General features: G+C 42.6%; 1 protein-coding gene across 1 annotated transcript in view; it reads right to left on the bottom strand.

Annotated features, from left to right (window-relative positions):
• Window positions 1–27,371, bottom strand: part of RIT2 (Ras like without CAAX 2) — a 217,253-nt gene that overhangs the window by 87,156 nt on the left and 102,726 nt on the right. Inside the window, exon 4 of the mRNA XM_061607402.1 lies at window positions 18,132–18,323. Within this exon, the coding sequence (XP_061463386.1) occupies window positions 18,132–18,323 (192 nt within the window). The remainder of the gene's footprint in view (window positions 1–18,131; window positions 18,324–27,371) is intronic.

Raw genomic sequence — 27,371 nt, forward strand, 5'->3', positions numbered from 1 at the left:
CCCACAAAGAATCCTGGGAACACTTGTTAGTTAAGGATTCTTAGGAGACCCCTGTTTCCTCAAAGACCTACAATTCCCAGAGTGGTTTAACAATTAATCCCCGTTCCCCCAAGCAACTCTAGGAACTGTAGCTCTGTGAGGGGAATAGGGGTGTCCTAACAACTCTCAGCACCCTTGACAGTTCCCAGAATGCTTTGGGAGAAGCCATGGTTGTTGAAAGTGGTATGATACTAAATGTATAATGCAGAGTATCGTGCCTTGCCATTCTGAAAAATTCAAAATTTTACCATTAAGAAGGCTAATAATTATTCATCCCATCTGGTAAGGGTAGGACAAGAATCAATATTAGATTTGAAATGAAAATGTTATAGAAAACATTTTTCATCCATAGTTTGTACAACTGAGGTACTTAATGATCATGAATATTAGGAAGCATGTCACAACAGCAAAGAAATAATAATTCTTAGCAACAGTTAAGATGTGCCTTTTATGTTCAAAACAATTAGTTAATATCTGATTAAACTGCTATGCTACACTGATCAACACAAGGAAATGTCAAAAGACATATTGTTTGCATCGCGCAGAACAACTGTACAAACTGAGAACAAGAAAATTCCAAACAGGGATAATCCTGTTTCAGAAGGTAGACAGATTAACATCTAATTAATATGTGTTCTCTTTGAGTGGTACAATTTCTGGCACCTGTGAGCTCTGACTGCATTAGAGCAGGACACTTTTGAACATTAAAAAACGGCAGTTCTGTTGTGGAGGAACAGAACAAACAGTATTAAAGGTTTTTCTAAACTTATCCTCACACAAGTATTATTAAGGATGACACGGAAATCCACTTCATATGGGATCCAGGGACCACACTCAATTCAGAACGTTTAGCACTCAAAACGTGGATGAATGTGTATGTGTGAAATCCAGTTTACCTGATTTGCTGTCTATTCTGCAGTAACAAGCATTGCTTATCACCATCAATCTCCCCTGCCTCAAATCGCCATAGGACCAAGGCTACAAACTGATGTAACCTTGTTCAGTGGGGACACTTTGAGAGAGAAATTGTGGTCACTGTGAGAAACACTGCCACCAGAGGCACTCTGTGCCTCAGAGTTCCCCAGCTGGAAAGAAGTGGAGGCCTCCATCACAATGAGGGTGTGATGAAAGGTGACACAGAAGACCTCTTTCTCAGGCACCATCTCCACCTTACTTTTAAAGCAGTATTATACCACTTTAACAGCCATGGCTTCCCCCAAAGAATCATGGGAACTGTGAAGGGTGCTGAGAGTTGTTAGGAGACCCCTTAGGAGACCCCTCTGTTATCCTCAGAGAGCCACAATTCCTAGAGTTCTCTGGGAACAAGGAATTATTGTTAAAGCACACCAAGGACTGTAGCTCTGGGAGGGGAATAGGGTTCTACAAACAACTCTCATTGTGGAAATGAAGACATGAAGGCAGGCTATGGAGGCATGCAGTCATATTAGAAAGGTATGGTTAGATGGATCACCACCAGCAATGTCCTAGCCATCCAACCCTTCAGGGGGACTCCCTGTAAGCAAGAAAGTGGAGGAAAAGTCACTACATCTTGTTAGAGTTAAGAAAGATCAAATTGCAAAAACTATGCAGGGCCCTCCATGTCTGAAGGGCAAGTCTAAATCCTGAAAGCTCTCCTGAGATTCAGGGCTCCCTGAGGATATTCCTGTTGAACAATGCCCACCAACACCCCACCACAACATCTCCAAGGATGAGTTATTCTAGATACATTCCAGAAGGTGATTTGGACTGTGTGTGTTGTGTGCCTTCAAGTCAATTACAACGTATGGTGACATGCAGTAGCATTTGTTATAAACCACTCTGTTCAGATCTTGTAAGTTCAGGTCTGTGGCTTCCTTTATGGAATCAATCCATCACTTGTTTGGCCTTCCTCTTTTTCTACTCCCTTCTGATTTTCCCAGCATTATTGTCTTTTCTAGTGAATCATGTCTTCTCATGATGTGTCCAAAGTATGATAACCTCAGTTTCAGCATTGTAGTTTCTAGTGATAGTTCTGGTTTAGTTTGTTCTAACACCCAATTATTTGTCTTTTTGACGGTCCATGGTATGTGCAAATCTCTCCTCCAACACCACATTTCAAATGAGTTGATTTTTCTCTTATCCACTTTTTTCACTGTCCAACTTTCACATCCATACATAGAGATCAGAAATGCCATGGTCTGAATGATCCTGACTTTAGTGTTCAGTGATACATCTTTGCATTTGAGGACCTTTTCTAGTTCCCTCACAACTACCCTCCCCAGTCCTAGCCTTCTTCTGATTTCTTGACTATTGTCTCCCTTTTGGTTAATGACTGTGCCAAGATATTGATAATCCTTGGCAAGTTCAATGTCCTCATTATCAACTTTAAAGTTACATAAATCTTCAGTTGTCATTACTTTAGTCTTCTTGATGTTCAGCTGTAGTCATGCTTTTGTGCTTTCCTTTTGAACTTGCATCAGCATTCGTTTCAGATCATTACAGGTATCTGGTAGTAGTATGGTATCATCTGCATATCTTGAACTAATGATATTTCTCCCTCCCATTTTCACATCTTCTTCATCTCGGTCCAAACCCGCTTTCTGTACAATATGTTCTGAGTATAGATTAAACAAACAGGGTGATAAAATACACCCCTGTCCCACACCCTTTCCGATGGGGAACCTATTGGTTTCAACATATTCTGTCCTTACAGTAGCCTCTTGTCCAGATTATAGGTTGTACATCAGGACAATCAGATGCTGTGGCACCCCCATGTCTTTCAAAGCATTCCATAGTTTTTCATGATCTACACAGTCAAAGGCTTTGCTGTAATCTGTAAAGCACAGGGTAATTTTCTTCTGAAATTTCTTGGTCTGTTCCATTATCCAATGTATGTTTGCAATGGTACCTCTTCCCTTTCTAAATCCAGTTTGGACATCTGGCATTTCTCACTCCATATATGGTAAGAATCTTGAGCATTTTTACTTGCATGGGATATTAAGGCAATCGTTCGATAATTACTGCATTCCTTGGGATCCCCTTTCTTTGGAATTGGGATGTGTATTGAACGCTTCCATTGTTTACTTTTCCATATTTCTTGACAAGTTTTGTCAAAATCTGGACAGATTCAGTCTCAGTAGCTTGTAGCAACTCTATTGGTATGCCATCTGTTCCTGGTGAATTGTTTCTTCCAAGTATTTTAAGTGCAGCTTTCACCTCACATTCTAAAATTTCTGGCTCTTCATCATACGGGTCCTCCGTGAATGAATCTGTCATCTGGGCATCTCTTTTGTAGAGTTCTTCAGTGTATTGCTTCCATCTCCCTTTTATTTTATCTCTGTCAGTTAGTGTGTTCCCCTGTTGATTATTCAACATCCCTACTCTTGGTTTAAATTTCCCTTTCATTTCTCTAGTCTTTTCGAATATGGCTCTTTTTGTACCCTTTTTGTTGTCCTATTTCTATACAATAACTATTGTAATAGTTTTCTTTGTCCCTATGTACTAGTCGTATTGTTGCATTTAGGGTTCTAACCATGTTTCTGTCTCCTCTTGCTTTTGCTTTCCTTCTCTCTTTAACCATTTTAAGAGTTTCTTCAGTCATCCATTGAGGTCTTTCTCTCTTTTTAAAGAGAGGTATTGTCTTTTTGCATTCTTTCCTGATAATGTCTTTGACTTCACTCCATAGTTCTTCTGGTTCTCTATCAACTAAGCCTCAAATCTGTTCCTTATTTGATCTATATATTCTTCTGGGATGTTATTTAAATTGTATTTTGGCATTATGATTGCTTTGTTGTTGTTCTTTAGCTTTACTCTGATTTTCAATGTTACCAGTTCATGATCTGCACCGCAGTCTGCTCCTGGTCTTGTTTTCGCAGAATGTATGGAACTTCTCCATCTTCTGCCACCAATTATACAATTAATTTGATTCCTATATTGACCATTTTGTGATGTTCATGTGTACAGTTGTCTTTTCGGTTGCTCAAAAAATGTGTTTCAAGAAACAAATTATTGGCTTTACAGAATTCAATAAATCTTTCTCTTGCTTCATTTTTGTCTCCTAAGCCCCATTTCCCCACAATTCCTAGTTCTTCTCTGTTCTCTGCTTTTGCATTCCAGCCCCACATGATTATCAGAACATATTGTTTTGCTGTGTGAACAATTTCTTCTTGTACTTCTGCATAAAATCTCTACAATTCCTATTTTTCTGTGTTTGCCATTGGAGCGTAGACTTGGATGATGGTTATGTTAATAAGTTTCCCGTTAAATCTCATTGATATCACTGGCTCAGATCTTGCGTTATAGCTCCTAATTGCTTTTGTTACATCAATTCTCAGTATTAAAGCAACCTCATTTCTTCTTAATTTCTCATTTCCTGCATAAAATATTTTGTAGTTGCCTGATTGAAAATGTCCCATTCCCGTCCATTTTAATTCACTTTCACCCGGTGTAATGTTGATACATTCCATTTCTTGCTTGACAATTTCTAATTTTCCCTGGTTCATGCTTCTCACATTCCATGTTTCTATTGTGTAGTTCGTACAACTCCGGACTCTCCTTTCGCATCTGTGCGCATCAGCCTCCGGACTTCCATTCGGCTTTGACCCAGCTGCATCATTAGTCACAGCGCCACTTGTACTTGTCTGTTGTTCTTCCCCAGTAGCTCACTGAGTGCCATTTGGCCTGGGTGTGTGTCTCATCTTCCAGCACTATCTCATATTGCATTTTGGATATTCTATTCATAGAATAATCGTAGGCTATTCATGTTAAGAGGTATTCATTTTTGCCCATTCCACCTTGGGTGACCCTGCTGGAGTCTAGCCTCTTCGTCTAGTCTAACTGCATTGCTCTCACCCCCTCACCACATTAAGATGTGCATCCTAGGGGTCATTACTGACCTTTGGCCCTGCTGTCTGGGGCTGATGGGTGTTGTAGTCTAAAACATCTGAAGGGCACCTGGTGAAGGCTGTCCTATGGTGTATGTATCACAAGTTGAAGACACTAAGCTATAGCATATGCCAGGGCAAACTTTCTTCACTCTTTCTCTTTCATTGCTGATTGAGGTTTAGTTGTTTCATCATAAACAACTAACAGATTTAGGGAATTGAAGTGGATCTATTTTTGGTAACATAATATGAATAGTATGAATCTCGAGGGTTCAGTCTTATTTTAGGAAATGGGTCTGTAAATTCAGAGGTTTCTCGACCAGATGTTCAGGGACCTGTGCTTTTCCAGATAATGTCACTGAGGCAGCAAAAATAACTGCTTAAGCTAGCAGAGACTTCACAGATGAAAAATAATATGATCTAAGAGAGGTGATGCTCTGTGATATAGGGAATGTAAAGCATAGGGTGGGGAAACCTTTTCTAACTCAAGTTTTCTCCAAATGTAATTTTGTTTCCATGAATATGTATTTTAGTAAAAGAGACTTCTACAGTATTTCACTGCCAGTTGTTGCAAAGGAGGTTAAAAGTGCCGAGCTGGGCTCCTGCTGGGAGGAAGGGCAGCATATAAATCAAATAATGAATAAATAAATAAAATGTGTTGTCTGATTTTTCTGAAACTCAACCCCTGTAACATTTGATAAAGGAAAAGAAATGCACCCACTTTATACTAAATGTACAAGGGCTCCACTGTAGAATAGTCAGTAGCAGATAGGACTTTGCCATGAGTTTAAATACCCTCCCAGCATGGCTGGATGCTCTACAAAACTACAATTCCCAGCACCCTTCACAAAGTACAGTTCCTAGAATGATTTCTGGAGATCCAGATGGTTTAAAGGTGCATTTAATGTGCTTTAAACATATGGTGTGGTTGTGATGTTAAGAGTTTTCCACGTTGCCTGTTGACCGAAGACGATGAAGAAGCGCTTGAGGCAGCTCATAAACTTTAACAAATATACAGAATGAAAGCAATAAAATACGGCTCTCCCCCAACAAAGAACAAAGAAACTTTTCAGTAATAACCTATACCCCATCATACGGCTTAAATTATTACAGTGGGCTGGAGTAAGGGACTGATCCTCTCACTTTATGTAATAGCCCCCTTTGATTTTTGGGGGGTTAGAAGGTGATAGGTGGGATGACTGAGTTAAAATTATGGGATTCAAGGAGTGGGGCTTCTGGATCTCATGAGGGCCCTATAACTTTCCTCATATATCAGTCCTCTCACCCATTCAAAACATCATCTGGGGTTTTCTCTGAGTACCCTGTCATCTGCGGAGCAGGGGATGGCGAATGAAGGAGAGACCCTTCTCAAGTGGTGACTCCTTGCCTGTGAAATTCACTCTTCAGATTGCCTGGTGCCCTAAAAGGTGCCCAAAAACATTAGAAATAATTAATTTATGAACTTTCAAGTAGTTTTATTATTGTTTCCTGGATTGCTGCTACTGTTGATGCCTTGCAGTTTTTGCTTTGCATGTTTGCTTGCTATCTACAGCACAAAATGGTTGTTGAGGGCTCAGGATAGAAATTATGCAAATGAACAAGGCACCACTTCATGGGGTAGTATGGGGCTCCCCCTAAGTATGCCACCCAGAGCACTTCATAGTAAGGAAGCTGTCTGGAAAAAAAAAGACAAGTGCCTCAGACGCATGCAAATGCTCAGTGCAAAAGGTGGTCTGATGCAGGTAAAGCTCAGTTGGATTGGAAATGCCAAATTCTGTGTATAAATCCATTTAAAATGGACTCCTCCTTCATCCCTATTTAGTTCTGTTTTTAATTCTCTGAACCAAGCATGCACACAAGTATAAGATAACCTCTTTGTACACAATGGATTACATCTAACTAAGAAAGCAATCCAAACCCAAGATCTGCCAGGATGAGCAAGTTAGAATCCAGCAGAGCTCTGGCTCAGCCGGCTACACCCTGGCTCAGTCGGCTGCACCCTGGCTCAGCCGGAGATACACCAGTGTAAATCCCTCATCCCAGCCAAGCCTCAGCCAGGTCACCCAAAGCCAGCCTAAGCCCCCAAAAAGGGATGCGGCGGGGGGAATGGCAACTTACACTGGACCCAAACTCCATTCATTTCAGTCATAAAACCTGGTGTAAGTCAAACTCTGTTTTAAAGGCTTGCTTTCCCTTTGCCAGGCTTGGGCTGGTTCAGCTGGCTGTAGTTGCACTCCTGAATATTTGTCTCATTCCTGAATTATTTATTTTATTATTTATTTATTATTTAATTTATATCCTGCCCTTCCTCCCAGCAGGAGCCCAGGGCAGGTGTGAATGGGGTGTGAGCCAGCTTCCCATAGTCAGGATTACTCCCTAAATCATTTCATGTGTGGAACAACATAGGTAAGTGCAACAGAACTTCCCCTCCCTCTATTCCCTTCTCTCCCCCCCCCATCTGTGCCCAGTATTTCCCCAACCCACTGCAGCAGATTGGGGCAGGAATGTTGTATGGGGGGGGGGAGGAAGTTCTGTTGCACTTAGAGAAGTCATTTTTCATGCACATTATTTAGTTGGATTCAGCCCTATTTTTTTGCTACCCAGTCATGCTAAGGAACATAATCTCTATGCTTTTATCTGCTCAAGGTGGAAAATACCAGTCAAGGGGAGGGAAAACATCAGAAGGTGGCTATGGCCCTCATGTCTTGATTGTTCTCCTGTTCTCACCAGGCTCCTAAGGAGACCAGAGACTTCCAAGCACTAATACAGCTGAGGGCAACACCACGGCACTATCCAGGGCCAGTCCAAAAACAGAGTACAAACAGATTCCACAACAACAAAGGGATCAAGTGAGATACAAGGTCACAACATGGGCAGGGCACAGATCTAGAATCAGCAGCAATGTCAAGTACAGAGCTGGTATATAGACTAGGGCTGCCAGGTTCTTGGCCTGAGACTGATCCTGTATCTTTAGGAGAAGAGAAAGCCAGCCAAGTGCAGGTGTTCTTGCAACTCTGTAATGGGAAAAACCACAAGGTGGAATCCTTCCTTCCCCCTGCACAACTTTTAAAGATACAGAAGACCTCTTGGAGGCTGGGCCTGGCAACTCTAGTACTGGGGTTTTATGCTGGAGCTGCTAGAACCACACCCCAAACCTCAGCTGACTCCTATTAATCACCTGCAGCCAGTCCTTCACTCCCATGGAGTCTTTTACTCCCAAAGAGTGTGGGCCTACAATTGAGTACTCCTCTAGATGGCCAGTGTTTGAGGGAATGTCTCTTCCTTGGGCTTGGGAGCCTCTGATGCAGCTTGAGCCAGGGCTGGATCCAAAACCAGACCCTCCTGGTCTTTGTCTGGTGTGCCCTGACACTTGTGAACTTCCTAGTGTCATCTCTTGCGGACAACAAGATCCTGGGCTAGATAATTCTTTGGCTAGATCCAGCAGGGCTCTTCCTATATTCTTGGTTTATTGTGTGTTGTTTTTAACATGTTCTTGCATGATACCTTACTTTTCCAATAATCATGTTTTTCTCTCTCTGGTTCTTTGAGGAATGTAGGGACATTCTACAATCATAAATTGGTATGTAGCCATGCAATAGTTGTCCTTATTAAGGATATCAAAGTAATTACTGGAGATGTAAGGCAAAGGGTTTCCAAAATATATTTTCAATGTGAGTGATAAAGATTCTAACATTGAGCTGTGTCCAACTAAAGAAATGCAAGAAGACAATAAGGGATGCTAAAAAAGAATTTGAGGAGCACATTGCTAAGAACATAAAAACCAACAACAAAAAATTCTATAAATACATTCAAAGCAGGAGACCATCTAGGGAGGCAATTGGACCCTTGGATGATAAGGGAGTCAAAGGTGTACTAAAGAACGATAAGGAGATTGCAGAGAAGCTAAATGAATTCTTTGCATCTGTCTTCACAGTGGAAGATATAGGGCAGATCCCTGAACCTGAACTAACATTTGCAGGAAGGGATTCTGAGGAACTAAGACAAATAGTGGTAACGAGAGAGGAAGTTCTAGGCTTAATGGACAATATAAAAACTGACAAATCACCGGGCCCAGATGGCATCCACCCGAGAGTTCTCAAAGAACTCAAAGGTGAAATTGCTGATCTGCTAACTAAAATATGTAACTTGTCCCTCGGGTCCTCCTCCGTGCCTGAGGACTGGAAAGTGGCAAATGTAACGCCAATCTTCAAAAAGGGATCCAGAGGGGATCCCGGAAATTACAGGCCAGTTAGCTTAACTTCTGTCCCTGGAAAACTGATAGAAAGTATTATTAAAGCTAGATTAACTAAGCACATAGAAGAACAAGCCTTGCTGAAGCAGAGCCAGCATGGCTTCTGCAAGGGAAAGTCCTGTCTCAGTAACCTATTAGAATTCTTTGAGCGTGTCAACAAGCATATAGATAGAGGTGATCCAGTGGACATAGTGTACTTAGACTTTCAAAAAGCGTTTGACAAGGTACCTCACCAAAGGCTTCTGAGGAAGCTTAGCAGTCATGGAATAAGAGGAGAGGTCCTCTTGTGGATAAGGAATTGGTTAAGAAGCAGAAAGCAGAGAGTAGGAATAAACGGACAGTTCTCCCAATGGAGGGCTGTAGAAAGTGGAGTCCCTCAAGGATCGGTATTGGGACCTGTACTTTTCAACTTGTTCATTAATGACCTAGAATTAGGAGTGAGCAGTGAAGTGGCCAAGTTTGCTGACGACACTAAATTGTTCAGGGTTGTTAAAACAAAAAGGGATTGCGAAGAGCTCCAAAAAGACCTCTCCAAACTGAGTGAATGGGCGGAAAAATGGCAAATGCAATTCAATATAAACAAGTGTAAAATTATGCATATTGGAGCAAAAAATCTGAATTTCACATATACGCTCATGGGGTCTGAACTGGCGGTGACCGACCAGGAGAGAGACCTCGGGGTTGTAGTGGACAGCACGATGAAAATGTCGACCCAGTGTGCGGCAGCTGTGAAAAAGGCAAATTCCATGCTAGCGATAATTAGGAAAGGTATTGAAAATAAAACAGCCGATATCATAATGCCGTTGTATAAATCTATGGTGCGGCCGCATTTGGAATACTGTGTACAGTTATGGTCACCTCATCTCAGAAAGGATATTATAGAGTTGGAAAAGGTTCAGAAGAGGGCAACCAGAATGATCAAGGGGATGGAGCGACTCCTTTAGGAGGAAAGGTTGCAGCATTTGGGGCTTTTTAGTTTAGAGAAAAGGCGGGTCAGAGGAGACATGATAGAAGTGTATAAAATTATGCATGGCATTGAGAAAGTGGATAGAGAAAAGTTCTTCTCCCTCTCTCATAATACTAGAACTCGTGGACATTCAAAGAAGCTGAATGTTGGAAGATTCAGGACAGACAAAAGGAAGTACTTCTTTACTCAGCGCATAGTTAAACTATGGAATTTGCTCCCACAAGATCCAGTAATGGCCACCAGCTTGGATGGCTTTAAAAGAAGATTAGACAAATTCATGGAGGACAGGGCTATCAATGGCTACTAGCCATGATGTCTGTGCTGTGCCACCCTAGTCAGAGGCAGCATGCTTCTGAAAACCAGTTGCTGGAAGCCTCAGGAGGGGAGAGTGTTCTTGCACTCGGGTCCTGCTTGCGGGCTTCCCCCAGGCACCTGGTTGGCCACTGTGAGAACAGGATGCTGGACTAGATGGGCCACTGGCCTGATCCAGCAGGCTCTTCTTATGTTCTTATGTTCTTATGTCCTGCTCAGGGTAGACCCATTGAAATAAATGAACCTAAGTTAGTCACGTCCATTAACTTCAGTGGGTCTGCTCTGAGTAGGACTAGTGATAAATATCACCCTTAAACCTATCATTTATAACTTATGCCCGGTTCAATTAGTACAGCACCGGGGAACCTAAACTCCCATCGACACAGCAAGCATGGCTAAAGGCAAGGGATGATGGGAGTTGTAATTCAACAATATCTGGAAGGCCAAAGGTTCCCCACACCTGAGGGCGTTTGATAGATCTGCACTATGTGTATATCCTTTGGGCTGGCCCTACCATTAGACAGAGTGAGGCAGTTGTCTCAGATGGCAATGAGGTGTTGGGGAACTAAGCTGTGTCTGCTAGTGCTGTGCCAAAAATTCTCCCCAAGTTATTTTTTTCATCAATTAATGAGAAAAGAATGTGCATTTGAAAATTGTCATGGGGAGAGGAAAAAAATGTTGACAGTCCCATGGGTGGAATGCAGGTGCTTACCTTACTTTCAAGGTGTCTGAGAGAGATCTGTGAGAGTCATTTCTTTAATTCTGTAATAATCTCTCCTGCAGTCTGCCTGCAGCCTTCCTAGGTGCCTGTGTTTTCTGAAAACCCCATGACATCCTTGACTGGGCATTCCTGCATGTACAGGAAGGTAGGGAAGCTACTTACTGTGTACCTGGCCACTGTGCCTTGTTACTTTAGGAAAGAAAGAAGGCTTTTTTACTTTTAAATAAGCCAGTGCAGAATGATTCTTTTTTAAAAAAGTAAAAATGAAATTCTTTTTGTCACAACAAATTCAGTGAGTGCTCTCAGTAGCTAGCTCTGCTGACTTCCTATGATTCAGTCAAAGCCTAGGGGAAAGACATTGTGAGGTAACTCCTACAATCATGGTTGCTGTTTCTCAGCTCAGGAGGCTGCAGACTGGTGGAAAAAAATTTACAGGAAAGACAACAAACCAATCGTGGTTATCTCACAATGATAGGATAAGCTCAAACTTACGTACTTGCCAAAATGCTAAAGAAATTCTAAACTGCTCTGTGTTTAGAGCAGAAGACGTTTAAGAAATTGAAGGCCAGGTTTTGGCACAGCACTGGACGAAATGCTATCCTAAGGGGTCATAAAAGATGCTCTCCAGTCACCCATATTGAAGAAATAGTCATTTGCCATTCCTGGTCAGTTTCTTTTAGAGGAATGGGGGGTGGGCAACATTTGTCCTTTGCTTCAAGCAGCAAAATATCTTGGGCTGACCCTGCCTAGCTTGCCAAACTACTCAGAATGGGTGGTCCATCAAGACATGAAAAAAGCCAGCCCACGTTTTGCACTGTGGCCACCTGTTACCTTTTCTTAAAAGTGATATAATGAAGATTTCGCTACTTCCTAAGGTGAATCAACAGTGAAATGTTTCATTTACAAATATTAATAATGGGTTGTGTAAATATGTATGCAAATTGCATTCAGAGCAACTATTCATGTTCTTCAATTTGGCCTACTTAAGGGGGTCAACATGATTAATAATTTAAATGATGAAAGAACGTTTTCTTGGAAGATCCAATTTTCAATGCAATTTACTTATTCTTCAACTTTTTTCATTTGAGTATGAGTTGACATAAAACTTTCATTGTAAATACTAAACACCTCCCACCCAAAATCTTGACCTGCATGTCCACCCCTCTCCTGATCATGGGGGGGGGGTGCTGTCCCCTGATACCTCTAAAATGCAGCTGTGCTGAACATTGGCAGCAACCCTTATATTTGCTGTAGGTCTAACTTTTATAACAGGGGTGGACAACCTAAGGCCCAGGAGCCAAATGTGATCCTCTAGGCCTCTCTATCCAGCCCTCAGGACTCTGCCTAAGCCACACCCCCTCCCAGCCCCCCTCCTCTACTTAACCTGATCCACACTGTCCTCAAGTGCTATTGTCTGTCCCACCCCTGTTTTGTAGCAATGGTATTTCTAATCAAGGAATTCATACGAAGCTCTCTTATGCTGAATGAGATTTCTGGTCCATGCAGCCCAGGTCTGATTAACCTGACTGCGAGAGGCTCTTTGTTGGAGAAACCACACTTGTTGAACTAAATGGTGCTTCCTAAATTCTTTTTATCCGATTTTCCCCTAAACTTCAAGTTCCAAATTGCTTGACCTTTTTTTTCTTCCAGAAACGGGATCAGAGCATTAGGAACCCTTTGCTGTTAAACACACCTTGTTCAAAATGTTCTGTATGCAAAAACTTTGCTGTAGCTGTTACATCCTTTAGTCCATACATTAACAATGTACTGGTGTGCGTTGATATAGCATTGCACACAAAAAAAGCAATCTTGATGCGATTTTTTAAAATTTTGCACAACATGTTAAGTATGGGTATGTGCATTCGAAAAATACCACTCCAACCAAATTTGATGTGGTTGAATGCATAGCTGTACCAAGAGTATGAGGTGTGTTACAGTGACCAGTGCAAATCTACATCAATAAGACACCACAGAAACAGAACCTTAATGTAATATGCAGACTGTCACATCAAGATTGCTTTTTTGTAAACATTGATTATTGCATGTATGTGCATTGATAGCATGGCCCTGTTTCACATTACACTAAACCATGGTTTAGTCGTATTTGTGTATGAGCATACATGAGGCTTGAACTCACACACTTCCCACTCCCTTCCCCTCCTCCAGTGCATTTATCAGGAGGAGATTAGGAGCATCTGCTTCATCTTTTAACTAACTGCTATTTATGTCTGAAAAGATGAGCTGTGGTTTAGTTTAAACTATGGTTTATTGCAGAGATTGGAAAAGTTACTTTTTTAAACTATGACTCCCATCAGCCCCAGCCAGCATGGCCACTGGAGTGGGCTGGTGGGAGTTGTAGTCCAAAAAAGTAACTTTTCCAAGCTCTGGTTTATTGAAACAAGCTAGGATCATGAACCATGATTTGATCTTGGCTCATTTCAATAAACTATAGTTTAAATTAGCTACCATTTGTCCTTCTTGGATGTAACAATAAACTGTGGTTAGTTATAAATAGGAAGCAGATGCTTTCAATCTCTTCCTTGAAACTGCACAGTAAGAGAGGGATGGGAGGCTAGTGTATGAGCATTAAGTTTGAAATGGGCCACGGAGGAGGGAAAAGGCACAAATGAACTGAAGGAAATGGAAGCTGCAGTGAACTGTGCATGTTGTAAATGTAATTAATTTTAGAAATTCTTCTTGTTAAGCTGGAATCAGGATAATTCAGCACAGAATGAATCCATGGTTATCTCTAGATTGCACCTGGGACCTTCTGCATAGAAAGCATATGTTCTGTGAGCTGTGGCCCTTCCTCATGCTATATATGTATACCATCCAGTAAATGAAAGTTATTAGTAAATTATATTTAAAACATTGCATAATACAGATTTGTCTTCCTTAGTGTTGCTGAGCTTCTATGTAAATTCCTTGCAGCCAACTGCTTAAAGCTTCCAGAGGTAACAAACAAGCACTTATTATCTTTCAGCCTTTTAAATTCCAATTTGTCTTAAGAAGGTGAAAAGATAAGCCCTGGGTTCCCAGGGATAACAACATGACATACTTAAAAACGACAAGACCTACTTAAAGACAACAGCAATGATCATTTTACCGGGGCTATCAGAAAGGCAAAACATTATTTCAAACTAATAAGCTTGCTTGTTGCGGTGAAATTCCCCCTGATGTGTCATTTTAATTGCAGATTAGTCTTGTTCCTGGACCACCACAGATAGATTCGTGAGACAGACGACATACATCATTAATTGCGTTGTGGAGGGGGATTGCATATCAAGCAGTGGCTTTGTCTGACCCAACTCCTACGCCCTGTCTGACTGTTATGAAATTGTTGTCAAATAGAAAACAATGCCAAGGAACACCAGAACGGAGATTGCATTTTTTTTCTGGACACAGTAAATAATATTACAATAAGATTCATAGGGTCGCCATAAGTCGTAATCAACTTGAAGGCACATAACAACATATTGCACATGCAAGAGTATTGCCATAGCATTCAGGACTGATAGATGAAGAGACTGGAAGAGTAGATGTGTTACTTAGGGTACCCTGGCCACATTCCACCAGTTTGTCTATTCCAATGTGGGTAACTACCCCTGTTTGTTAGTTAGGGAGAAGGGCCATAGCTCAGTGATAGAGCACCTGCTTTGCATACATACCCAGGTTCAGTCCCCAGCATCTACAGGTGGTAGGGCTGGGACAGAACTCTGCTTGAAACACTGGAGAGCTGCTGCCAGTCAGTGTAGACAGTACTGAGCTAGATGGACCAACAGTCTGACTCGGTATAAGGCAGCTCTCTGTGTTCCTCTTTAGATTATTAAAACCTGCTTCCAACATGGTCTAATATATTAAAAATGTAAATGTATTGCCTGCAAGTCGATTCTGACTTATGGCGACCCTATGAATAGGGTTTTCATGAGGCTGAGAGGCAGTGACTGGCCCAAGGTCACCCAGTGCGCTTCGTGGCTATGCGGGGATTTGAACCCTGGTCTCCCAGGTCCTAATCCAGCACCTTAACCACTACACCACACTGGCTCTCATGGTTTAATATATTAGAATAAGCTGAAATTGATTATTGGATATATCAAAGAATGTCCAAACTGTTGTTTAGAAAATAAGTGGATGTATGAGAGAATGATTTATCATTTTGACAATGGCTGAAGATAAAGACCAGGACTGAGTGCTCAGTTGGTAGTGGGAACAGCAGAGCATCTGGAAACATCTGCTGGAGGAAGGGAAGACAAAACTATCAACAGTCAGTTAAAAGCTGAGACTAGTCGATGGCTATTTTGAATATGTGGAAACTTGCCTAAGGTTAAAAAATCAGGAAGAAGACCAAGATTCAAAGCGTTGTTTCCCAGGATGCAAGGCTTTGTTTCAATTGCCTCAGGACCCCAGAAGATCAGCGAGTTGGAACCTGCTTATCTGAAATACCTGGACAGGGATAGCCTGACCACTGTAGTCCATGCGTTGGTAACCTCAAGGCTAGATTACTGCAATATGCTTTATGGGGGGCTGTCCTTGGCTCTGGTTCAGGAGTTTCAGCTGGTGCAAAATGCGGAGGCTAGACTGCTGGTGAGGCACATGGTCAACAATATATGACACCACTCTACAAACATCAGCACTGGCTGCCCATCCACTACTGAGCAAAGTTCAAGGTCCTTGTATTAATTTACAAAGCCTCGAACAACTTAGGTCCAGGGTACCTTAGGTACTCTTATATCCCAGCTTGATCCCTGAGATCATCTGCAGGAATGGCATTGGTCATCCCCTGAGTTGGCGAGGCTCATTTAACATCGACATGAAACGGAGCCTTCAGTGTCATCAGCCCAGTTCTCTGGAATGCTCTGCCAACTGTTTTAACCTTTAAACATCTGCTGAAAATCTTTCTGTTCTGCCAGGCTTATGCAGGCAATGAAGAAGATGCCTTTGCAATAGTAGTTGGCCTTTGTTTTCACTGTATTGTTAATGGCTTTTATTGCATTTTTTAAAAAAATTGTTGTAAATCACTTCGATGCTTTTAAGAAATGAAATAGCAGTATGCAAATAAATAAATAAGAATAAATATTTTAGAATAAACGTGTAAGAGTCCAGCTGAAGACTGAGAAACTAACCCGATGAGCTCAGATTGAATGACCTCACTTCTATTATTAACAACACCCAGTCGTAATTTTTGTCATATCGGACAAAAACGGAAAAGTATAAAGCAAGGACTTGTGCACCTAGGATTTTGGAGATTAGCAAGGCAGGTACAGATGTTAGCGGGGCACCACCTGACTTCTTTGCTAGCTATATTCAGGATCCTGAGTGGTGTGCTTGAGTAACTACAAAATGCATAGGGATAACGTGTAGACCGTGTTATTGAATAAAGAATGGACTCCAGTATGTAGGTAGGTGTATAATATTTGGGACTCCTCTCTACAAGATTGACCTGTTTAAAAGAGTGGTGGACTGATCATCATAAGAAGAGTCCTGCTGGATCAGTCCGGTGGCTCATCTAGTCCAGCATCCTGTTCTCACAGTGGCCTACCAGTTGCCTATGGAAAGCCCACAACCAGGGCATGAATGCAAGAGTGCCCCCCGTGTCTGCTATTTCCAGCAACTGGTATTCAGAAGCATTGTGCCTCCAATCATGGAGGCAGAGCATAGCCATCATGGCTAGTAGCCATTCCTAGCCTTATCCTCCATCTTCTTTGGATCATCCTCTGACTCAACGGTTAATTGGTTGAAGGCAAAAAAGGTGCATAACACAACAGGGGAAAATGCTTAGGGGTTTTGGGGAGGGCATTTTAATATCCAAAGCCACATTCCAGTGTGTCTTGTGGCAGTAAAATGCCCCACAACAAGCCACGTGTGTCAGAAGACAGGAACTTAAATTCTGCTTGCCTGGATCAGTTTCGATTTGAGAAAAAAATATTCATGGGGCATTCAGCACCCCAATACTTTCCCTTGGCTGAGGTAAAAAGAAAAGTACCCCAAATGCAGGAGTCAGTAGGTTTTCAGAAAGAAAGCTCAGGATGCATCTTAAAACTGCTTGGATTTTTTAAAAGTTTTCTCCAATTCTTGGGATTTTGCCCCTGTCCCACTGGCACTTTTTGAATGAAAAATGTACAGGAGGGGAAAGCTGTAAATGGTAAATGTCTAGAAATGACCTGTAACATCGCTTATTTCATCTGGGGAATCCTCCTTATGGCCAGTAGTGGCAAATTCAGAAGTGCAGGGGCCCTTCATGATAGCCACACCAAGCCCCCTCACAGCCACACCTTGTACTATGATGATGCAACCTACTAAGATTATTCAATAAAATGAGCTGTCAGTCTCTTACTTTGTTTGGAGTTCTCTTGAGCAGTAAGGATGAGGATATGTCCTTTTGAGGTTCATCAAGAAGAATCCAGTGATAGCTCCCAGAAGACTCTTCTCAGTAGCTAACACACTCCCCTTTCATGCTGATTGGTTCATAGGTTGCTGGAGACATTGGGACCCTGCCCCCCCAAATGTAAGGGAACTGCCACCACCCCCGTGACCCTGGACAACTACACCTAACCCAAAAAGTGCATTTTCTGCTGTTGCCCCTGTACTATGGAATGCCCTTCATATACTTGAAGAAGCAACCATCAGTTGCTGCAGACTGTGGATCTTGTGATGAATTATCTTTTTTTTCCGCAGGTTTTCCTTAACCCATACGACTGAACCCTGTTTTATGTGTCTGAATCCTCTGTATTTCTGTTTTATTCACTTTTATATGCTCTTAGGTGTTTTACGTTGCTGTTTTATTTGGTTTTAGGTTGTGCTGTTTGAAACAATATATTGTTTGTTTGACTGTACACCGCTTAGAGTTTTTCAAATTAGTAAGCAGTGCAGAAATGCTTTTAAATAAATGAATGAATAAAAGTCGCATCACACATACACTGGAGTAGCTCAAGATCCAGCCAGCTTCTTTTTTATATAAAAGGCAACTACTTTGCTTACCTGCCGAAACTCCTTGAGATCAATTTTGTTCCCCACTAACACCAAAGGGATATCATAAGTATGCCGGACGCGATAAATGAGCTCCTTGAATTCCGCAGCTTCTTGAAAGGACTGTCGGTCCGTGATGGAATAGCAAATAACGAAGCCCTCACCACCTCGCATATATTGGTCTCTCATGGCCGTGAATTCTGCCTGCAGAGTAACATTGAGAGGCTATATAATTTAGCAAGCAAAATAAAGAGCCTATAAAGAGCAGAGTTGCTGAGAGCGTGTTTCTAGGGTAATCTTTCCCTACTACTTCTTTCTGCTTCAAAAGTGAGTTTGTTTACAGTTTTAACTAGCAAAAAAAACAAACACATTCACTTCCAATATTCACAAGGCATCCCAGGATAATCTGCCACCATCCTTTCTCTTGAATTTTTTTTTGATTGCCTGGTTTCTTATACAGAACAATGCAGGACAGTTAATACCTATGCATATATTCAGTGGAGACTAGTGGCTCCGATGTCAGTGGGAAAGTGAATCCGCTCTGGGTGTTAGCCCGAGCTTTCAACGAGGTACTGAACTTGTTTTGGGACTAGGTTTCAGTGCATTGGACAGCTCCTTGGATGGACTACAACCCAGAGCAGATTCATTGCCCCACTGACATCAGAGCTCCAACTTCTACTACATATATTGGATATTCTTATTTTTTCTTTATGTCTGCCTCCACAATGGATTCCAAAAAAGTTGGTCATTATTAAAGTTGGTCATTATCTGTCCTTTGAGAACAAACATATGAAACTGCTTCATACTGAATCAGAGCATTATATAGGAACATAGGAAGCTGTCTTACAGCACAATCCAAACCCAAGATCCGCCAGGTTGAGTGAGTATGGAGTAGGTGGACCTTGAGTTGTTCCTGCTGAGCTAGCACTCAGCCAGGGTTACAATGGCATAACTCCATCACCCCAGCTCAGTTGATATAATTCCCCAAAAGGGGTGTTCTGGGGCTTTCTGGAGCAAGGAGAGTCGTATATGTAATCCAAACCATGTCCAGTTTAGTCATGTTATCTAGGGCATAGTCCTCAGCACTCAGACCTACACTCACCTGCTGGCTCAGCCAGCAGTAGCCTCTCCCAGAAGCTCCTGAACAGAGCTTGGAATAAAGGTAACTTACACTGGTGTGAATTATACCAGCCTAAATTACACTGGCTTCCTATAGTTAGAATTGCTCTGCCCTACCAAATGAAACCATTTGTCCATCTAGCTCAGTGTTGCCTACACTGACTAGCAGCATCTTTCCAGGGTCCCAGACAGGAGTTTTCCACAGCCTACATGGAGATGCTGAGCATTAAACCTGGGCTTTTGCATGCAAATCATGTGCTCTCCCACTGACCTGTGGCCCTTCCCAAAGCATTGGTCCATCAGGTCTACTCTCAGTGGAGTCTCAGAACAGCATTTCCTAGACCTTCTAGCTGAGTTTCTTGTAAACAGAGAAGTGTAAGACCGAACCTGCAAAGCAAGTGCTCTACCACTGAACCTTGCCCGCTTCCTGAAGCATGCGTGTAGTTATTGTTTTGCAGTGTCGGCCGGTGGCTCCGTGTCAGTGGGGCAGTAGAATCCACTCCAGATTTTAGTCCAAACATTCAAGGAGCTGTCTAAGGCACTGAACCTATTGTGGGAATAGATTTCAGCACCTTGGACGGTTCCTTGAAAGTCCAGACTAAAAAGCACAATGGATTCCATTGCCCCACTGACATGAAGCCACCAGCCACCAATGGAATAGGGTATTTTAAAGGCAGGGAAAGAGCTGGATTGGCACAATATCTGTGAGGTTCTGGGCAAACTCTGCTGCCATCACATGACTGCAATGGGTCTCTCTGCTGCACTAGGCTGAGACCAGCTTCGGCTATGGGGCAGTATACAATGCAATGCAATCAATCAATGGCCTTTTTCTTGGCCCAGACATCTTCTACCCCATATTGTTGTGAACACTGGGGCTGTATATGTGGTGCTGGCTGTGTCACACTATCAATTCCTGCTGCTGCTAGCCAGGGTTCACAATTGCATCCTGAAGTTTGTTAGCAATCATGAAAGTGGAACATGAAACTGCCACCCTGGGCTCCTGCTGGGAGGAAGGGCAGGATATAAATCAAACAACAACAACAACAACAATAAACCAACGAGGAGTTATTAGGCAAGCACAGAGTTCCTCACCCTGCTTTGCCTTCTAGCGCTAGTATTTAGGGGATCATTAGCAAGATATTTGCAGGGAAAAACTGGAGGGTGTTTGCTGACCCTGTTCTGCATTCCCTCCCCAGAGGAAGTCCCCACCCCATTATTACCCCAATCCAGCTCTGAGAACAGGGGAAAAAAAGTCTGGTTGGGGAGGAAAAAGGTTGGGGGAGAGTTGCAGGTAGGGATGGGGGAGAAATCTGACTCAGTTCACTTCGAAAGGCAAACTTGCCTAATCTGCACTTTCTGAAACAATATGCAAACTGAAACATAGCCATCCTTTGAAACTGACACTTTTCCAAATTTTGCAATGCAATTCTCCGGGCAAGTCATGTTGTTGTTGTTTAAACAATGCATATACTTGGGTAAAGTGTGCATATAATTGCATATGTTAGTGAAATCAGACACAGAAATGCATTACATGATGGCTGTGCTGTGCCACGCTAGTCAGAGGCAGCATGCTTCTGAAAACCAGTTGCCGGAAGCCTCAGGAGGGGAGAGTGTTCTTGCACTCGGGTCCTGCTTGCGGGCTTCCCCCAGGCACCTGGTTGGCCACTGTGAGAACAGGATGCTGGACTAGATGGGCCACTGGCCTGATCCAGCAGGCTCTTCTTATGTTCTTATGTTCTTATATTTGGGGAAACTGCTTTGCAAAAGAGTGTGTATTAGGCAAAATGGTTTAGAAAAATTCATACTAATATGCTCATGAATTTTCATTTAAAAAAATATCCGCAAACTGATGTAGAAATGTGGAGAACTGAATTTAAGATTTTTAAAAATAGAAAACTGAGAAGAAACCAAATTGACATATTTGCCCATGCCTACTTGCATGGTAGTATCTTTGGGTGGGAAAAGGTTCACTCCCTTCCCACCTGACAAGTCTCCCCTGTAAATGTTTCCTTCCCCTGAATAATCACTAAATGGTAAACATATGTTTACTGTCCTAACATGCAATTCTGTCCTCAGAAAGGAGACAGCAGAATGGGAATCTGCTCTGTATTGATTTACAAATACCATAACAATAGGATTTAATTCGTGTGGGACATGTTTTATTGCCTGGAACCATTTCAACCATTGCATTCTGAAGAAATGCACTCTATGCTATGTTTTGCATTTACCAGTAGAGAAAGCTTTTCTTTCTTTCTTTCCAAATGACAGCGAGCAATGTTCCTTTACTAATTAACCAAAATGCCACATCCATAACAGGAAGCAATCAAAGGAGAAATTAGCATTCAGGATGCACAGAACATGAGTTACATTGTTATCTCATGTACACATGAACTACTGGAAATGCATTGTTGAAAAGGCTGAACGGTATATTGCGAGATAAGCAGCACCCACATATAGAAGTACCAAGTAAGACTTTGAATTGAAAACCCCATCAGTATCATCAAATTGGGAGGGAGGTAATAAATCTGGAATTGGGGTGGCCAACAGTAATTTTTAGGGGCTATTGTACTCTCCAAAGGAAAGTATCCAGATGCTAGACTGGAGATCAGAACAAGCCAACTCACACTATTTATTTCTTTATTGTTTGATTTATATCCTGCCCTTCCTCCAGTAGGTGCCCTAGGCAACACCTACAGGATGATCAGATTTATTTTGAAAGTTAGAATCACCTAGGGCTTCACAGATATTGAGCACGTGCACTCAGGTGGTATGAGGTTATCAACTAGGGATGCTGAAGAATGAATATGTGTCACAGAAGATTCCCCTCCATGAAGTAGGTTGGTGGTTTTCCTCTTTTTAATCAAATCCTTCTATTTCACTTGTAATGGAAGGAAGCAAAAAAACTCCATGTGTTGTCATGAACACCAAGGAGAATACTTGAAAGGACTGGTGTGAGGAGGAGGAAGCCTGGGATCCAGGGGAGGGGCCCAGTGGTCTTGGTGCTGTGAATGAGGATATTGGGGAGGAGCCCATGGATGAAGGGGTTGAACAGTTGGCCATTCTGATCACATGGCCCATGGTGGCTGACCCACAGCCAAGCCTGTCTTGTACAGTGGGTCTGCCCACAGCTCAGGAGAGGATGTCAGAAGCAGGGCGGATGAAGATTTGTCAGAGGTGTCCCCACGAGCATCACCACAGAGGCACCTGCAGTGGTGCAGTTGCAAACAAATTGAGCCCGTTAGCCAGCCTACCTGTAGGAGTGCCCGCTTTCTTGCTCAGTCCTGGGCTGAGAGAAAAGCCCACAAAAATAGCTGTGCCCATCCTGTCCTTTATTAAGGGGATTCAGGGGGCATATCAAGTGTTGCGACGTTTTCAGGGGGCATATCACTCCACCATGTTTTATAGCCATGCCGCTTCATGCCTTGTAGTGATGTTAGATCTTGTAAGCTGTAGCCTGACCAGGAATGGTGTAGAATATTCACAGAATTGGATTTGGTATCAAATTCTGGGATAATCCGCACTCTTTGCTCCCACTCTTTGCACGCGTTCGCGGCTGTTAGCGACACTGTAATTTTTTAAATAAAAATCCGTGGCCACAATTATGTAATTATTTACATAATTATTTTTGTAATCTGCCACTGCTGTATACATTATATAAATATACAGCAGCACAAGGAATAATGGAAAAAATTATGTAATTTTGGAATACATAACGGGGGGAAAGGGTATACCGGGAATTGCAATAACTAACGGAACACAAATTGTAGCGACTAGGAACTGGCAGCCCATTTGATAAAAAACTGATCAGAATAAGATAGCGAATCCCATCCCTAATTCTGACCTATGTTCAAGTCATGTGCTAACCTATGGATTAAAGCCCTTGGCAAGAATCAAGCCGAGAGTCCTGTATCTGATTCTGCTGGAGGAAGCCAGGACATATTTAATTGTTGAAGAAGCAGAGCAGAAACAGCTGCTTCAGGCTTGCTCCTCCATCTTAAAACAGACGTGGAAGTACGTGCTACCCTATAGGAAGCAGGTACTATCTGCTTTGCATGCAGAAGGCACCAGGTTCAATCCCTGGCATCTCTAGATAAAGCTGGCAATGTCCCCTGTCTGAAACCTTGGAGAGCTGCTACAAGTCAGTGTAGATCAAGGGTAGCCAATGTGGTGCCCAGTAGCAGACAGCATGGTGGATCAGCGCCCCTCACCTCAGCTCTGGTTGGTTCCATTGCTGCTGCTTACTGGGAGGTAGAGATGAAGGGAAGTGATGCAAACACCCCAGCAGAGCTATTCTGGGGCTCCCACTGATGTGTTTGCACCATGTCAGAGTTTCCACTGCAAGTTCCTGGCAGACCCTGACACGTGGTTGGTCTGAAGGTCACATATTGTGCAATCAGACGCAAAGTAGACCTTTAACCTATCAGTGATGTGGTACTTTGAAGATGATGGTGCTGCGGCCGTGCATCCAGAGGACACACGAAGGTTCTTTTTATTCAACCAGAAGGTAGTAAAGGTAGAATCTGCCCTGGCATGTTTATACACAGACTCCATCGGTGTGAAACAGCTGGATACTTGTGGGCTGCTGGTTGCCAGGGCAAGCAAGGCAGAAATAGCACCAGTCGGCAAACATCGTTTCAGTTTTCTCAGTTTTCTTCCTCTTAACAAAGTTTGCAAAGGGAGAGAGCAAAGCGGGGAAGAGGATGAAGACAGCCGACGGCAGGTCGTATATCCAGGACACATGGAGCTTCATGCCATCTGTTCCTGGGTTTGAAGACTGAAGAAGTGGACACAGGATGTTTCCAAGGGAAGAGCAGGCAGGCAGGCAACTCTCCTACAATCTCCTTGGGATCACTCCCAATTTTAAGATGCACTGTTTTCATTCCAGTTTTCAAAATCGATCTCCCTCCTGGGAGCAGCCTGTTCCTATGCTCATTGGCTCAAAGGGAAATCCCATAGAGTTCAATGGGAGTTACTCCCAAGTAATTGTGAATAGGGCTGCAACGTTAATCTGGATAGGGACAGGTGAATCTACAGTACCTGTGCCTTGCCCATGTCACATTTATATGTTTTTAACTCATAATTCCATTCTATTTCATTTCCACATTAAGCTGCCTTTTTTAAAGAAAAAAATCATTTATTTTTGCTTTTATTTATTAGATTTATATCCCGCCCTTCCTCCCAGTAGGAGCCCAGGGCAGAAATTGTAACCTTAGGCCCAGGGGCAACCATGGCCTTCAAGACTCTCCCAGGCCACATAACCTCCTGAGATGCACCCCTCACCAGCCCAGGCTTGCCCACTCGTTGGGGATTTTTGTCTGTGTTCTTGAACTCTGACAATGGTTCTTGCTTGCCACAATAGAGGATAGAGAAGGCTGTGTGTGTGAAGAAACTAGCCTACTGTTGTTACATGTCTTCAAGCTGATTACGACTTATGGCGACCCTATGAATCAGCAACAAACTCTGTTCATAGGGTTTTCATGGTAAGAGGTATTCAGAGGTGGTTTACCATTGCCTTTCTCTGAGTTTGGATACATCTTAGTCTGGTGTCTCAGCTTTGACCATTCTGCCTTGGGTGCCCCTGCTAGGAGGCTAGTCTCTTGGTCTAGACTCCTGATGGCATTGCTCTCAGCTTCTTCAACACTCTCAAATCTACAATTGTTGTAAATATTTAATAAGTATCTAAAAGTGTAGTTTATCTTGAAACACATATTTAAATGTGTATCTTGATATGTTCAAACTGGGAATCAGAGTTTGGAAAAGTTACTTTTTTGAACTACAACTCCCATCAGCCCAATCTAGTGGCCATGCTGTCTGGGGCTGATGGGAGTTGTAGTTCAAAAAAGTAACTTTTCCAAGCTCTGCGGGAATCACAACTTTTGAAGATGTGGAAAGTGCCACATTACTGCAGTAAGTGCAGATCAAGCCATTCCTCCTAGAAATGTGCAAATATTGAATTCCTCAAACTTTACATCTGGTTTTGCCCCTTAAACAGAAGGGACAGTGATTCCACTTGCAGTAAAACAGCTCTGTGCAACAGTGTCCTGCTTGGCAAAATTTTGTCTTTGATATTAATGCTAATGGCTTTTTCCTTAAGGAGAAACACCTTCATCATTTTCTCGTTGATGCAGTCACTGAAGCAAGATTTACTGCTAACTCTCCTTTAAAGAAAAATAAAGTAAAAAAAAAAAAATCCAGCTTCATTTGGTTTATTACATACTATAAACTATGTGCTCTCCTCTCATCTGCATGCAGGATCGTATAAAATGGATTTTCACCTTAAATCACAAAATGCATCATTAATGATAAAGAGAAAGAATTAATAGCTCAGCCATTATGTTTTAGGAAAGAGCAGGAAGGAGGAGGAGGAGGAGGAAGAAGAAAGATCCTGATGAGTGTGAAGGTGATAGCTTTTTTTATACGTAGCGAACCCATCTCACTTTGCCCAAGACAGACAGACACACCCACACCTTTCTGAATAAGGTATCTACAGTATATAAGAAAGTAAGATTCCAACATTTCATTGAGTTTGCCAACATCCCAACACACTCTGGTGTGACCAAGAACCAGAATCCAGGAGAGGGCTGTAGCTCAGTGGTAGAGCATCTGCTTTGCATACAGAAGGTCCCAGGTTAAGTCCCTGGCATCTCCACTAGATCTCACGAGGAAGCCACTGGGAAGAGCCATAGCTCAGTGATAGGGCACCTGCTTGGCACGAAGAAGGTCCCAGGTTCAATTCCCAACAGGGAATGTACCCATCTGAAACCCCAGAGCAGCCTTTCCCAACCTTTGGGTCCCCAGATGTTGCTAGACTACCATTCCCATCAACACCAGCGAGCATGGCCAATGGTCAGGAATTATGGGAACTGTAGTCCAGCAACATCTGGGAAAGGCTGCCCCAGAGAGTCTCTGACAGCCAGTGTGGGCAGTACTGAGCAGAGCTTGGAAAAGTTACTTTTTTAAACTACAATTCCCATCAGCCCCAGCCAGCATGGCCACTAGATTGGGCTGATGGGAGTTGTAGTTCAAAAAAGTAACTTTTCCAAGCTCTGGTACTGAGCTGCAAGGACCAATGGTCTGGCTCAGTATAAGGCACAGGGGTGTGCAGGTAACAGCGAGCTTAATTCATTAGCCAAGATAACAAGGGGAAGTGAACAACTTTGGCTCACATCTCGATAGTGTCCTTTGTCATTTCTCTCATACAAGTAAATGGTTGCCTTTAACTCCTGGGGATGGAAAGCAAAGCAACACACTTGGAGCTAGAGGAGAAAGAGAGAGGGGGGATTTGGGGGCAAGGAGAAGGAGAGGAAGCCCAGAGATTGCTTTTGGGTGAAAGACAGACAGGAGAGAAAGAGAGGCAGTGTGGAATTAGCTGCCTGGAGTGTCAAGCGACAAAGCCAGGTGATTGGCTAACCTACAGGAGCATGATTACATAACCAGGTCAGCTGATGCGCAGAAGCATCAGGAGGGCTGACTTGGGGTGTGGTCAGACTGACTGCTCCTCCCCCCTCATTCAGAGGCACAGCTATGCAAATGACTTAATGATGCAGGGGGAGGATTTTCCTCAGTGTCAGGATATAAGGAAAAACAGAATCCAGAATTCAGTTAGAACTCTATAACAGTACGTTATAAAAATGTTGGCATTCCCCCTCCCCCCAAATACTACAATACATTAGTCACTTTTCACTCCAAAGTGTCCCAATGTGACTTATAAAATAAAAGCAGAAATAACAAGAAACTTTAAAACGAAATATAAAAGCAACAATATTCTGGGAATCAGAAGCACCAGTCTTTCTATTCTGCAGTAGTGAGACAAAGTCAGGCAGGTCTTGAGAACCTCAATCCACTGAAGAGAATGAACATTCACGGTGGCCAACATTTCTGTCTCCAGGTGTAGGTTACACAGAACGAGTGAGGTTTCTCGCTGCAAACAATTCCACAGATAACCACACCAGTTGGAGGATATAGGGGAATGCAGTCTATAAGGCTCAATGAAGCAACCTGGGGAATGTTTCCTGATGGGGTAGGGGCTAGCAGATAAGGAGAAGAATAAATCAATATAATTGGAGGGGTTTAGTTCAGTGACAGATCATATGATTTGCATACAAAAGGGCCTTGATTCAAACCATGGCATCT

The sequence above is a fragment of the Rhineura floridana genome, chromosome 1, assembly GCF_030035675.1.
Source record: "Rhineura floridana isolate rRhiFlo1 chromosome 1, rRhiFlo1.hap2, whole genome shotgun sequence".
NCBI classification, from domain to species: domain Eukaryota; kingdom Metazoa; phylum Chordata; class Lepidosauria; order Squamata; family Rhineuridae; genus Rhineura; species Rhineura floridana.